Here is a 16,055-nt window from a genome sequence, read left to right on the forward strand (position 1 = left end):
GCAGCAAAATGGGGAGATATTTACATAAAGTGTTGCAGTTTAGACAATTAAGTCATTAGGAAACTGGTGTTTCCTTACATGGTCATTACATGGTATTACTTACTTCATCACAGGACATCACTCACACACACACACACACACACACACCTGTGGACAGATTCAACCTCTCATTCAGGCACTTACTTGAAGAACTGACTGTTCAGGTGCTGTCTAATATACGCCCCTGTACCCAGATCATCACATTAACCACATTTATGTCACCTGTCAGTGGCTTTAATGTAATGGCTGGTGTATCTCTAGTCCTCACTGCTTTCTCTGTCCTTGTGTGTGTCTTTATGGAATAAACCCCATGTACATTTTCACCCACTTTCTCAGTTTTCTATATTCGCCCCCACCTCCCTGACCCCGTACTTTAATCATTCTCATACACAGGGGAGAGAGAGAGAGAGAGGGGATTATGGCTGTGTGTGTGTGTGTGTGTGTATTCAGGTTGGAAGGTGAACTCCAGAACCCCTCGTTCCTCAGCGTTGACGTCACTGTACCTCCTCCAGGTTTGGAAAAGACTCGAGGAGCTGAGTGGTGAAGATCTGTGATGTTGAAACGGTTGTACTGTGGTAGCTGTAGTGTGAGTTGTGTCCTATAGATGTTTATTTGAGGCTCTGTGAGTGTGTGTGTGAAATTGTGTTTGCATCAAGCATTAATACATACTGAGTGTGTGTGTGTGTGTGTCCTAATTTGCTCAGTGGGCTGGAGGTACACACTCAGGTATCCTGCTGAGTTCTCTGGAGGTATAAAATTAGTCCTCTCACTCTCTGGTCTCACTCTTATCTCTCTCTTTCTCTCTCTCTCTGAGTAAAGTGAAGCTGCTGGAAGGAAGTGCAATGGCAGGATATGAAGTCAACGTGTCCGGATCTCCCCCAGCTCTGTAGTAAATTTGCAAAGATCAGCTGCAGCAATCCCAACATTTCCTCACACCCTTGAGTAAATCTGGGCTTAATCCCGAGGTTTAGCCCAGAGTCTCAGTCCCATCGAGCATCTGCTGGCTGTAGTTTGCAGGTTTTGAGGGGTTCTGAGACGACAGAGTCCAGCACTTCTTCACTAAAGTACGTTATTTAGTGTCTAATGAGTTCTTAATCAACTGCTGCGTATTGAAACTATGAATTTTATGGTGTCCTGTAGTTTCGAGAATGACAAAACTTGGTCATTGAGAAATCTAACCTTGCAAAATCCTGACTTGTTCCTGTTCACTCCTTTTCTGTGGTTTATAGTGGACATGGCCTTCTCTGTTGTGACTGTCTGTCTCCACTGGGATTCCTAGTGCTAATAAAGTTAATAAAACACAGGAAATAAAATAACAGCCCTTTGTAATTCTGGATTATAATATTACAGTCCAGGGGCTTGTGGTTGGGCCTGAGTCTGATTTATTGTAGAGAGTGTTGTGTAAATGTGATATCAGGATATGATCAGATTAAATCATCTGCGAGTGGATGGCATTTGCTGGATGAAGATGGCAGAGGTCATAATCATCCTTTGGCCAAATGAATCTACAGGGCGCCCAAAGGGCCCAAAGGAGTTGGACAAGGGTAAAGAGTCTAAAGGAACTTACACAGGAGCAAAAACAAAACTGAACACAGACAGAACAAGAAAAGAAAACCGAACAGAGACAGAAACAAACAGAACTAAGACAAAGTTCGACCAAGAGACAAAAACGGGATTGAAGCCAAGGGAGAGGGAGAGACATACACAGCGAAAAAGACCAAGAAAAACATCTCTGGAGCAAAGAGAAATGCAGATACAGATTCAGACAAAGAATAAAACCAGAGCCTAACACTTCAGAGTCAGAAACTACATAGACCCAGGCTTGTAAACTGTTGGCGATTGGGAAACACCTGTGAATCAATCACATGACATGAGGGGGTGTGGCCAGAAGAGACAAGATGACCTGATTTAGACAAACAACGAAACAAGGCTTGAACAGAACAAAAGCAGGACCGAAAATGTATTTCATATTATGATTTTATGCAAAAATATGAATGTGAAAGATTTTCTGATCTCCATCTGGTAGACTGCTGAAGATATGAGCAGAGTGGAGTAGCTCTGAGACAGAGACACTAACAGGAACACCCTGCTAACGTCCACCGCACAAATGTTCTGTCTTCATTCTGTGGAGGTGTCACACGCTGACAGGAGGAGAGCGAGACTTGCTAGCGAAATTCACACTTTTAAATCCCACTCTGTTCCTTGAGTTGTGCGGGGCAGTTAAACCTCTGCACGAGCGGCATGGGCCAAATCAGTCCTGCTGTTTGCTCTTTGAGCTCCCATGGGGAGATTAAACCTTGCTTCCTTTGCTCTGGGAGCTGCATGGGGCAGTTAATCCCACACTGTCTGCTCTGTGAGTTACTCTGGGAGATTAAACCCATCTCTGTGAGCTTCATGAGCACTTGAGGGGGGCATGAAACCCCACTCTGTTCGGTCAGTGAGGTACGAGGGGTGATTAAACCCCACTCTGTTCGGTCAGAGAGGTACGAGGGGTGATTAAACCCCACGCTGTTCGGTCAGAGAGGTACGAGGGGTGATTAAACCCCGCTCCGTTCGGTCAGAGAGGTACGAGGGGTGATTAAACCCCGCTCCGTTCGGTCAGAGAGGTACGAGGGGTGATTAAACCCCGCTCCGTTCGGTCAGAGAGGTACGAGGGGTGATTAAATCCCGCTCCGTTCGGTCAGAGAGGTACGAAGGGTGATTAAACCCCACTCTGTTTGGTCAGAGAGGTACGAGCGGTGTTCAGTACCAGCTCTTGTGAAGCTTCCGTCCAGTTGTTCCAGCAGAGCAGCTGTTGAATTTCTTTAGAAGCTGTTGAGTTGATCCATCTTGTGGGACTGTGTGGGCGTGTGTGTGTTTGTGATTTACTGGTTGATGTACAGAACAATGTAAACGTATATATATTTTATATAATCACCATACTTACTGTAAAGAAAAATTATTTTTAATAATAATAATATGGGGCAGCAGGTGGCGCTCCAGGGTCCTGGGTTTGTGGGTTCAAGTCCCGCTCCGGGTGACTATGAAGAGTTTGGTGTGTTCTTCCTGTGTCCACGTGGGTGTCCTCCGAGTGCTCCGGTTTCGGCCCAAGGTCCAAAAACACATGTGGATAGGCAACTCAAAAGTGTCTGTAGGTGTGAGTGTGTGTCGCCCTGTGAATGACTGGCGCCCCCTCCAGGGTGTATTCCCGCCTTGCACCCAGTGATCCCAGGTAGGCTTCGGACCCACCGTGACCCTGAACTGGATAAGCGCTTACAGATAACGAATGAAGGAATGAATTTGTGCACAGTGCTGTAGGATGGTGGAAACTGATGGGAAGCAGTTTAGAATATGTTAACTGGAGTAAATAACTGATTTCCTGTTGGTGTTTAACCACAAAACAACAGCAACATCAACAACAACAGCCAAACTAAACTACCTCTAAAAACGAGGTGCCTCCTGATGGCATCAACCTCCATAATTTCTTTTAATGACATCACTCCTGAGGAATACACTCTGTTCTGGTCTCTCATTCAGTCTCAGCATGGTCATTTACGGTAATGGAGGGGTGTGTATGTGTTTGTGTGTGTGTGTGGAGGGGGTCTCTTCAGTGGGTTTCCGGCATAATAGATGACAATAAAAAAAGTGTAAATGACATAAAAGGTTTATAACATGCCAGAGAACACATTTAGAACGTAATCATGGACACACACACCAAGTAGAGAGAGAGAGAGAGTCATTTCATAAGTTCTGAGTATTTAAGCGTCTAAACAGTAAAGCCAGTCAGAAGTGATTATCCATGGGGCCAAGCGCCCGGAGCACTTTAAATCTTGCATTCTGGTCATATATTCACTCCTCCTTTCATGTGTTCGCTCACTCGTTTTGGAGAAATGCCACCCCCGCAGGGGTCGGAGAGATCAGCCACCAGTGTTTTTGTCTGTTGTGTCATGTGAGAGTGACACCAGTGGCTGAATGAAAGCAACACACAGTTCTCTGAGACCACAGCTCACTGCCCAGAGAACAAACCTGCTTACAGAACCCTTAACCCTTAACGAAAGGGATACACACTTCTTCCTGAGGACATAGCTTCAGCCAGTACATCAAACTATAATATAAAGGAGGCATAAAACTAACAACACACACACACACAGTGGAACACAGTTCTGGTTCTTAATGAAACGTCTGTGACCTGCTTTGGTCAAAACCCCACAAGCCCCCCATGCAACGTTCTCCCTGTGTCTAAATGGCCCTGCTCAGAATGATGCTTTCAGCTCCTGCTCCTTTAAATGATAATGAGCCGTTCGATGTTCACCTCAACCCTGAGCGCACAGCATTGATGAGCGAGGAGCAAAGGCTCAACTTTTTAGCCATTTTTACTCTGTTCTCTTTCTTTTCCGTTTTTACTCAGTGCTCTTATTTCTCAGCACACGTTGTGTCTGTTTAGAGGCGTTTAACCTTGACTTTGCACTCTCACATAAACGCAGGTCCAGCGCCGTGATTGGACAGACTCAGACGAGGAGGCGGGGTGATTCTGAGGTCTATGCATTTGACGCCACAAGCGGAGCAGAATCAAAATGCCTTGTTTTGTCCCATGTTTTCTGACTTAGCACATAGAAAACTGACAGGGTGGTCTTGTTTCTGGGTGGCCTTGTTTCACAGTGTGTGGGTTGGTGGGCTCTAGATCCACACTTCAATGTGAAAAGGGATTTTCTTTTTATGATATGTCCACTTAAACGTCACCTGCCTTCATCTCTGTTCCACAGGCGTATGACTGCGGTGTGGTTTGAAAGTACATTGTTAAGTTCTGCTGAGAATCAGGAAACAGTACAACAAAAAGAGTCTTTATGAAACAGGAGATAACCTTTCGGTGTGTGTGAGTATTCGGGTTTGTGTGCGATAGAGAGAGAGAGAGAGAGCGAGAGGACCTTAAGTGTTGAATTGGATCTGGAAGTGGGAGTTGGGCGAGGCAGATACACTCTCTCACACACACACAAATATATTGACTCACATACACAGATGTAAGGCAGTGCCCGGCCAGTGGAACTGGTGAGAGAGCGGGCCGTCAGCTGTGGGCACTGCCGTCTCGGATGACCGGGTCTGAGTCTAAACGTCTGGAATAACGGTTGGCGATTAGCGGTTAATGGTTAGCAGTTAGCAGTTAGCAAGCATGGATTTGGGGAAACCCGACACACTGGTGAAAGAGCAGCAGCTGAAGGTGAGTCTGAACTTCTCAACACTTCTGTCTATATGTCAGGGCTTGGTGGTTTGGGGTAAATATCTGAGCTTTATTGCTGTAATATCTGCATAAAGATGGCAGTCCATGAATTGACAGCTGGTTTTACACGGCTTTGTTGGCTCAGTGTCTGAGATTCATGATAATGTGATGAATTGTGACATGGTGAGGATGTGTCCTGCGGCCACACTTTCTGAATTCTGGTCAGACGACATATCTTGGTTATATTCTAAAGCCCTATACAGTTAGGATTAAAAATAGATAGGGTCCTGGGCTACTCTTGTTTTACAGGTGTTCCTCTGTGATTTTATTTCTGTCTGGATCAACCTTGTTGGTGTTTTTCCTCTTTTCTGTCTGTGAGAAATTTACAGACATACTGTAAACATATTGTTACTCAACACTCTCTGATCATTTAGATCCAAAGCGACAACAACACACTAAAAACGGCTTGTCCTGCTGTGATTTTAATGCCGTCTGGATACAGTAGTCTTTTCACTGAGACGTCTCTCTGAAACTTAGCTCAGTGGGATTATATGAGAAACTTCTGCACATTTTATAGTAATGTTTATCCACTAAATTAAACATATTGGGAAAAAGAAACACTATAAAAATGGTCATTTTTAACATTTATTTTCTATTTATTCACAACATTTCTACAGAAAAAGCTACATTTAAGGACCACGTCACCAAATAATTTCATCCAGACGGTATGAGACTGTATCTATAAAGCTGTGATGAGATGACGCTGATCATGTGATTGTGGAGATGTTCAGGCAGAGTAAGTGTACCCATTAACTCCACAAAATCTATTTTCAGGGAAATTTAATAGATATTGACCTGGGCCCAGTTTCCCACAAACATCTCAGTGTTAAGATCATATTAACAGTGAGAGAGAGATGCTCACTCTACCACTTACGAATCTTCTTCATTCTCAGACGCTTTTGGAAAACACAGCCCTGATTTTTTTTAAAGATATCTGTTGGGGAATGCAAGATTAACCTAGTATGCATTAGTTTATGAAATATGCCTAAAGTCTGGCATGAGCTTAACTGAAAAAGTTTATAACACCTGTGTAAGCAGGTCTCGGCCTCATCTCTGTGTCTTGTATCTGCTCCATCACGTCTCTGCAGAAAAGACCAGAAATCCAAGTGACTCGAAGCTCATTCTATTAGATTTCCGGTGGGACAGGGGCTGGAGGAACTGCTCTTTTTTAGCTGCTGAAAATCTTTGTCTCTGATTTAGAGATGTGCCACTTTCACCTTCACCATGTGACAAACCTGGCCTAAAGGGATCCTCATTACAAATCAGTAGATTAGCATTGGAACTCTACTTGGGCCTCGCTAACTTCCTCTAGTGAACCGAGCCAAGCTGCACAGGCCGTGAACTTTCATCACTGAACTCAGGATCCACTTTAAAGATGCCACGCCCCGACCCACACAGCGAGGAGCAGAAGCTCTGGTTTTGAGCCGTTTTCGGTTCTTGGTTCTGTTTCTTTTCCGTTCTCGGTTTTTAGTCAGTGCTCTTATTTCTAAACGCTCGTTGTGTCTGTTTTGCTCCGTTTAACCTCGCGGTTCCACTCTCACATAAATGCGGGTCCAGCGCTGTGACTGGACAGATTCGGACAGGTCCAGAGCTGTGATTGGATAAACTCAGATGAGGGGATGGGGCAGTTTTAAAGGGAGCACATGGACACTTAAGTAGCCTCGCTGTGAAAGTGGGTGAGTGGGATGGCCTCTACCCCATCAAAAGGGTATTGTTAGAGAGTGCAGGCATCTGTCTGCTGATGTGAAAGATCTGGATAGTTCTCCTTGAAGCGTGTTGAGTTGTGAGCAGACTTTTAAAAAAGAGGCGGAGCATCTGTTTTTGATTTATTACACGCAAACAGTAGAATTGTACCACTAATGGACATACTTTACAATAAACATTTTCACACACTTCTGGAGAATTGGAAGCGAGTGTGGAATTGTGTTTCTTAGTTTTTCTTCCTCACAGATCAAACGGGGAAAGATCCCATGCTGCTGTGAGTGGGATCTGCAAATAGACCTGACTGGGAATGGAATGGGTCTCTCACACATGGACACACTGTACTGCACCCAGCCCAGGTCATCATGCTCAGGAATGACAAACACACACACACACACACACACATGCTGCTGGTGGGAACTGACTCAAGGGTGTAACTGGAGCTGCCATGTTTCCTACTAGGTGTGTGTGTGTGTGTGGGTGTATGTGGGTGTGTCTGGGTGGGGGAAATCCTGCCGTGCAGGGTCAGTTTGATTTTGGACAGTCAAAAGGACAAAGGTGTGTGTGTGTGTGTGTGTGTGTTTCTGCTGTCATGTGTTGGCCACACATGAGGACATTTTGCAGTTGAAATAATATTGGAATAGTGGAAGGGTGGAGAACGTGAGAGAGAGTGATAGACAGACAGATGGAGGACAGGACTCGTTTTTGTTGAGTGTTGTTACCATCGCATTCAAGTGCTTTACTCTCTCCTGTGAAGGAAGTGAACCAACCTCAGGAGGAAGTGCTGAACTGTAGCATGAACAGAGCCGCACACACACACACACACACACACACACACACACACAGTGGTTTTATGATGTGTATCAGTGAGCTATGGTGAATGACGCGCTCCAGTTACGGTTCTGCTCCCCGGTGAGAAGTGATGGTCCGTTTCTTTAGAAGAACAGAGAACTAAACTTTGTGGTTTGTGGTCACCGTCTGTGTCCATTGCTGAAAAAAATTAATATTCCACAGTATTTTACCCTCTGTCCTCAGGCCCCTTCTGCAGATGAGCACGAGAGGAAATTAAAGCACGGTTATCTGTTTCTCCTTCTGTAACTCTGGGGATAGGGGAGACCCGGCACGAGCACATTCACTCCCTTTCACAGAGTGAAATAAATCAGAGTAGAGTCAGATCTCTGTGTACTCCATGCACTCCTGTCACTGTAGAAGTGATGTGCAAGGTTTCTGTCCTGTTGGGGGTGCTGTGTTTGTTTCGGTGTGATTGTTGGGGCTAATTCAGAACAAAGAGAGAACAAGGACTAAAAAGAACCAGGTTCAAGGATCAGGACCAAATTTACCTGATGGATAAGTAAAAGACGAGTCGAGTTGGGACCCTGCAGTGCATTATTTGGCCCTGTTTTCTTGGAAGGGGTGACCATTGGGAAGTTCATCTGGACACTTGTGGACATTTATATCTCCGTTCTGCTGGAAGAGCTGGAATTTTTGTCTCTGTGTTAACACCCTTCAGTGTCCTCTATAATCTCTTCAAATCTGTGTGTGTGTGTGTTGCAGGTTTTGCCTCATCACAGGTAAAAGAGATTACAGTCATTTCTGTCTGAATACAGACTGCAGCTTTAAAGCCTCAAATCAGAAGCAGCCGGTCTGACTGCTCCAGAAACACACACACACACACACACACACACACACACACACTAAATAACACACACGTTCATTCATACAAATCACTTCTGTCTTTACTGTGTGCCGTTCTGGAGTGTCTGGTGTTTCAGCGAGAGGAGGAGGATTCCTGGTTTATTTTGGAAGTGTGTAAACATCAGACACAGTTTCAGACATTTTCTGATTGGACCCAGTAGCGAGCCGAACTCAGACCGTCTCCGGGTCGGGGGCAGTGATGGGGCCGTGACTGGCATAACATGTTTTTAGTGGAGGGTAGTTCTAGCACGGTCTTCCTGCTGCACCAGTGTGTGTGTGTGTGGTTTGTGTGTTTAGGTCCTAGGAAATATTTTTACTTATAAATAGCTTTGGTATTTAGCCTGGATGAGGTTTCATAGGCCATGGTGTGCGTGTGTATACCTGGTATATATTACACTGTGGGGACCAAAGCCTGTTAACACACTCAGAAAATGGTAAAAAAAAGGCCCAAAAAGTAAATATTACCGATGAATAAGTGTTAAGACTAGGTTTAGTGTTAGGTTTAAGGTCATTAGGCTAGGATTAGGGAAACAATGTAGATATAGAAGTATGTTAGTAGTAATTATGGTTAAGTTATATAAGTAGTTAAGTTAAATCTCTTTGATTTGAGTGAATGTCTATGTAAAGTCCTCACAGTGCATGAAGGTATTATTGTGTGTGTGTGTGTGTCTGTGTCTGTGTGAGCTCGCAATTTTTATTTTATTTTTTTTTGCATATCAGACATTTCCAATTTATTTTCACACATGTATGTATATACAAACACACACACAGAATTGTTTGCACTTTAAAGTTACTGAGCTGTTGCCGGGCAACGAGGGAGGATGTTAAATATGTGTTTACATGCTTTTACAAACACATGCAATAAAACTGGAGTAAAAATGGAGCCGTATGTGGTGTGAGAGGCAGTCAGCAGGAGCTCTTCGCTCTTCTCTCTCTCTCTCTCTCTCACTCTCTCTCTCTCTAGCTCTTGCGCGCTCTCTCTCGCTCTCTCTCTCTCTCTCTCTCTCTCTCTCCTCTAACACATCTCTCTCTCTCCTCTAACACATTTAAACATGCTTACACCTTGCTAAAGGATGTGAGCTGTGATAGAGGCCTGGTGGTGGGAATAGAAACTTTAAATTTAGATTTTCACAGCTCACCTAGGTACATTCCTCTGTTCAGATTCAGCTGATTGAGTGTGTAAATGGCTGGGAGAGTGTGTGAATGTCCACAGGTGTGTGTGAGTGAACGGGTGAGTGTGTGAGTGGCTGGGTGAATGGGTGACTGGGTGAATGTGTGAGTGACTGATTGAGTGTGTGAGTGGCTGGCTGAGCGTGCGAGTGACTGGGTGAATGTGTGAATGACTGTGACTATGTGTAAGGCTGTAAAAGGAGGGAAAGAGGACCCAGAACTCTCTTGTGCTCTTACTTCCTTTCTCTCTCCTCTCGCGGTGCGTGTCACTTCCTCTCATCGCAGCTCAGAGTTTTGCTTTGACAACCGTCCATCAGCCATCGCTGCCGTTTCCATAGTAACCTGCCCAACCTGGCGATGCTGAGGTGGGGTCGCTAAGGAAACCAAATACACACACACATTCGGTAGGGACGGCCCTGTAACCACGGAAACCAAACATCATACTTTGTCCATGCTAATGCTAACAGAAGAGTCAGCCAGGTGCTCGCCATGTGCTCATGGTGGATGAAGATGTTGCTCAGGGTGTGTTCCTGTGTGTTCTTACGTTCTCATATTCTCACTTGATGCCATCTTCCAATGTTGAATTACCTTTCCAATACTTAACAGCTCAAACGCTAAAGAACAGTTACCTAGATGTTGTTCTTGAGCTCGATCAAAATAACGAGGACGACCTGAATATTCAAATAAATTAAAAAAAAACCTGTGTTTTTATGGGGAATTCCATTTAGTGTGGGGACTTCACAATGTAAATTTAAAGTGAACACGTTAAGGACTAGGGTTAGGGATTAGGGTTATGTTTAGGTTGAGGATTACTGTAATGCCATGGTCATTAACAGACAGCCTGCAGTCCCAGTCCAGACCCAGACCCTGTCCAATCCGGACCTAGACGTATAACTGATAAAACTATTGAGAAATATTTAATTATATTTAGTGATTATTTTAACTGGTTTAAATCTTCTAGGGGTTCAGCATTCCAGGAAACTCACAGACCAATCATGTGTTTGTACATATCACACGTGACACTACTCAGCCAATCAAATCACTGGTTACACTGTGAGTGGAGGACTGTGGATGGTATTGTGGCACTGTTGGGGGACAGGTGAAAATCTTGAGGGAGCAGATTGTGTCTTACCTTCAGTAGAAGTGCTATAGTTGACAAATGAATGTGCGTGTGTGTGTGTGTGTGCGTGTGTACGTGCATATGGTCTTTTCTAGAAGGAAGTGAAAGTTAGGAACAAGAAGTTGTTGTATAGGAAGAGGGTTGTGGAAAACAAACATATTATCAACTTGGAGACAGAAATACAGCAAATTCTTCTTTATAACCTTGTGTGTGTGTGTGTGTGTGTGTGTGTGTGTGTGTGTGTGAGTGTGTGTGTGAGTGCGTGTGCTGTTACAGTTATAATGTCTTGCCTCACTCTCCGAGAGCCTCCTTTGATTTGGCAGTGGGTTGCCAGATGTGTGTATGTGCTCTTTATTAGGCATTGGTGCGTGGGTTGCCAGATATGTCTGGAGACATTGGGTTGCCAGATGTTGATCTGGTTTCTGTTCTATGCAGGTGAGGCTGTTTTATATTTATGAATAAAGGGCAGGATATGATTCAGAAGACTCAGGATTAAAAAAAGCAGTAGGAAAGAACTAAACACATTCTCCTTTGTTTTATTTTTACTTTCTTACTTTCCTTGTCCGTCTCTCTCTGCCTTTTTCCCATACATTTTTACATGTTTGCAACCATCTCATCCTCTGCATTCTGTTACTCCACCACTCTGTCAGCTCATATTACTGACAGTGATTCATTAATTATCTGTATCCCTTATCCAGTTCAGGGTCACGGTGAGTCCAGAGCCTACCTGGAATCATTGTGTGTAAGACAGGAATTCACTCTGGAGGGGGCGCCAGTCCTTCACAGGGCGACACACACACACAGTCCTCCCGTAGGAGGAAACCGGAGGAAACCCATGAAGACGAGGGAGGACACACCAATTTCTTCACAGGCAGTCACCCATAGGAAACCCACGCAGACACAGGGAGAACACACCACACTCCTCACAGACAGTCACCCGGAGGAAACCCACGCAGACACAGGGAGAACACACCACACTCCTCACAGACAGTCACCCGGAGGAAACCCACGCAGACACAGGGAGAACACACCACACTCCTCACAGACAGTCACCCGGAGGAAACCCACACAGACACAGGGAGAACACACCACACTCCTTACAGACAGCCACCCGGAGGAAACCCACGCAGACACAGGGAGAACACACCACACTCCTCACAAACAGTCACCCGGAGTGGGACTCGAACCCACAACCTCCAGACCCCTGGACCTGTGTGACTGCGACACCACCTGCCCTAGTGATAGTGATGATATTCCCTAAACACACATACACCCACACACAGTCTGAGTGCGGATGTTCCTGCAGGGCTACAGTTCACATCGTGCTGAAGATCACCCACTCCTAAATATGACCAGTCCTTCAGCCAGCGAACCCACTGAGCTGACAGATCGGTGTGTGTGTGTGTGTGTGTGTGTGTGTGTGTGTGTGTGTGTGTGTGTGTGTGTGTGCGTGCGTGCGTGTGTGTGTGTTTGTTTGGGAGGACAGAGATTACAGAACACTAGTTTGTTTCAGAGAAAACACCATGGAAGTATCTATGTCTGACATTCTGTTTTGTTATCTTAGTCCCCTCCTCTCACCCTCCATCTCTCTCTCTCTCTCTCTCTCTCTCTCTCTCTCTCTCTCTCTTCCCCCCCTCTCAGTTTTGTGAAGGTCAGAGATTTTCTATTTTTATCCTCTCACTCTCTCTGGACCCTCTCGGCACTCTTCTGACCTCTGACCTGATTACATTTCACCCCCCCCCCCCCCACCCCTTTCTCCTCTTGCTTAATGTGTGTGTGTGTGTGTGTGTGTGTGTTCAGTCAGAAGCTGTCTTATATCTGAGACGCCCCCTCTCAGTTCCTCATTCTAACACTGAACTATTTATGGGCGAGAGAGAGAGAGAGAGAGAGAGAGAGAGAGAGAGAGAAATGGAATAGATGGAAGGGGGGGAGAGAGAAAGGAAAGAGAGAGAATGAATAAAGGAAAGAAAGCAGGATCGTAGTGCTTATATTAGATCTGAAAAGGATTCACTGTAAATAACTTGTTTGTTTGTTTGTGTGTATCATCATGAGTAAACAGAGAGAGCCCTGTGTGGTCAGATGTTCACTTTTTTGCCACAAGGGGAAATTTAATAGACCCCTTTTATGTACCCCCCACTGTAGTGTGGACAGTGTGTGTGTGTGTCTGTGGGCCGAATAAATGACACACATACCACAAATGCCCTGTATATTTGCCTGCTGTATCATCATGGCAAGTAACTTCCTTACCGCTGCCAAACACAGACACACACATACACACACACACACAGCTGGGACTGTGATTGGTGGTGTGTGTGTGTGTGGGGTTCTAAAAGCCCGTGATGAAGCTGTACACTGTGTTTAAAGAGACATTCCCCCAGTTTCCACAGTTGTGTAGTTTAGTGTGTGAGATGTAAACAGCAATGAAGAGTGTGTGTGTGTGGTGTAAATTAGTTGATTTTAGAGAAACCTGGAGAAACTTTGAGCTCTGGAGCAGTGGCACATGATCCCAAATCACCAAGTGTGGGACAGAGCCGGGGTTCTCAGCATTTTCCTTCTCGTAGTCACCTGTTTATAACTAGAAAATCTAATGCACTCAAAGAAACAAACACTGTTTTATGTTAAATGATTTTTGTCACAAAGTCACAAAGTGATATGAAGCTGATGATGTTTAAACCTCAAAGCGCCAAGGGCTGGTCATTGGTCTCTGTGACGTCTTTCTGCTTCTCTTCTCCTACACACAAACACCATGTTTCCTGCTTTAGGAGGCTGTGATTCTCTTTTCTGCCTGTAGGTGTCTCAATGAAACATCCTGTTGATGGGCCAACGGGCCACTAGGGGGAGCTGTGTGGTCCATAGCTCACAGTTTGAGAAACCTTGGGCTAGACGTGTATAACTGTCTCTGTCCACTTCCACTTTAATTCTCTGGAGTGATGGAGTTCCTTTTGGTTTGTGGAACAGTGGAAGTGTGTTCAGAAAGCAAGAACACACTCCGATTAACCTCAATTCAGACTAAATGTTGGAGGAGGGGGTGTCAAGTAGTTTACAACCGCAAAGCTGAACTCTTATATAACACACACACACACACATGCACAATGCAAATTGTGTTTGAGAACTGTTGCAGTAACTAATCCTTTGGAGAAGTGTGTGCGTGTGTGTTTACAGAGTTTCCTAATCAGATTAATATCACAACAGCGTTCAGCAGTGTTTCCCTGTATCACCTGATCCAGCACAAGGCCTGATGGGTAATCGTTTTCATCCTCTAGGCTCCCCAGCAAACACTCTGTTGTTCTCACTCTCCCTTTATTATTTCTCTTCTGCACGGATAGCCCCGTGTGTTGTTTTGGGATCCTGGGATAAACTCTTTTCCATGAGACTGTTGGATAAATCTTCATTTTCAAAACATTTTCTTTCAATGAATGAGTGATTCTGGGTTGTGGTTGCCATGACAATGCTACGTGGTGAGCGGTTCGAGTTTCTGGACCGGCGCCGTTCCGTGTCCTCGTTGCGATGGCTGGTGGACGACTGGAGCCGGACGTCTCTGTCGCTGTCCCCTCGGGAGCAGGCGCAGATCCAGACGCTGCTGCGGATGAAGGCTTGCAGCGATGTGAGTTACAGCCTTTGTCTGTTGCTGTGGTGATGCTTGCTGTGTTTGTAGTTCACTTCCTTGTTGTTGGCATAATGCAGAAGACTATGGTTCAGTTCCCTGCTCAGGTAACCACACTACAATATACCGGCAAGAGTCCCGGGGCAGGACAAATAACTGCATTCAGTGTGAGTGTCTGAGTGACTGAGTTTGTTTGAGTTGTGACTGAGGGGCGAGTGTAACCCTGTGTTTGAGTTGTGACTGAGGGGCGAGTGTAACCCTGTGTTTGAGTTGTGACTGAGGGGCGAGTGTAACCCTGTGTTTGAGTTGTGACTGAGGGGCGAGTGTAACCCTGTGTTTGAGTTGTGACTGAGGGGCGAGTGTAACCCTGTGTTCGAGTTGTGACTGAGGGGCGAGTGTAACCCTGTGTTCGAGTTGTGACTGAGGGTCGAGTGTAACCCTGTGTTCGAGTTGTGACTGAGGGGCGAGTGTAACCCTGTGTTCGAGTTGTGACTGAGGGGCGAGTGTAACCCTGTGTTTGAGTTGTGACTGAGGGTCGAGTGTAACCCAGTGTTCGAGTTGTGACTGAGGGTCGAGTGTAACCCAGTGTTCGAGTTGTGACTGAGGGTCGAGTGTAACCCAGTGTTCGAGTTGTGACTGAGGGGCGAGTGTAACCCTGTGTTTGATTTGTGACTGAGGGGCGAGTGTAACCCAGTGTTCGAGTTGTGACTGAGGGGCGAGTGTAACCCAGTGTTTGAGTTGTGACTGAAGGGCGAGTGTAACCCTGTGTTTGAGTTGTGACTGAGGGGTGAGTGTAACCCAGTGTTTGAGTTGTGACTGAAGGGCGAGTGTAACCCTGTGTTTGAGTTGTGACTGAGGGGTGAGTGTAACCCTGTGTTCGAGTTGTGACTGAGGGGCAAGTGTAACCCTGTGTTCGAGTTGTGACTGAGGGGCGAGTGTAACCCTGTGTTTGAGTTGTGACTGAGGGGCGAGTGTAACCCTGTGTTCGAGTTGTGACTGAGGGGCGAGTGTAACCCTGTGTTTGAGTTGTGACTGAGGGGCGAGTGTAACCCTGTGTTTGAGTTGTGACTGAGGGGCGAGTGTAACCCTGTGTTTGAGTTGTGACTGAGGGGCGAGTGTACCCTGTGTTCGAGTTGTGACTGAGGGGCGAGTGTAACCCTGTGTTTGAGTTGTGACTGAGGGGCGAGTGTAACCCAGTGTTTGAGTTGTGACTGAGGGGCAAGTGTAACCCTGTGTTCGAGTTGTGACTGAGGGGTGAGTGTAACCCAGTGTTTGAGTTGTGACTGAAGGGCGAGTGTAACCCTGTGTTTGAGTTGTGACTGAGGGGTGAGTGTAACCCTGTGTTTGAGTTGTGACTGAGGGGTGAGTGTAACCCAGTGTTTGAGTTGTGACTGAGGGGTGAGTGTAACCCATTGTTTGAGTTGTGACTGAGGGGCGAGTGTAACCCTGTGTTCGAGTTGTGACTGAGGGGC

At 45.7% G+C, this 16,055-nt stretch overlaps 1 protein-coding gene across 7 annotated transcripts in view; it reads left to right on the forward strand.

Moving 5' to 3' along the window:
- fnbp1b (formin binding protein 1b) overlaps positions 1-16,055 on the forward strand; it is a 70,165-nt gene that overhangs the window by 4,457 nt on the left and 49,653 nt on the right. For 3 of the 7 annotated variants that reach the window (XM_066645441.1, XM_066645446.1, XM_066645447.1), the window contains exon 1: positions 5,022-5,233. The exons of 1 other annotated variant lie outside the window; for it this stretch is intronic. In XM_066645441.1, coding sequence (XP_066501538.1) covers positions 5,186-5,233 — 48 coding nt within the window. In that variant the 5' untranslated portion in view covers positions 5,022-5,185. Of the gene's footprint in view, positions 1-5,020; positions 5,234-16,055 lie in introns of those variants that run through there. 3 more of the 7 variants (XM_066645440.1, XM_066645444.1, XM_066645448.1) reach the window with 2 other exon arrangements.

The sequence above is a fragment of the Hoplias malabaricus genome, chromosome 15 (genome assembly GCF_029633855.1).
Source record: "Hoplias malabaricus isolate fHopMal1 chromosome 15, fHopMal1.hap1, whole genome shotgun sequence".
NCBI classification, from domain to species: domain Eukaryota; kingdom Metazoa; phylum Chordata; class Actinopteri; order Characiformes; family Erythrinidae; genus Hoplias; species Hoplias malabaricus.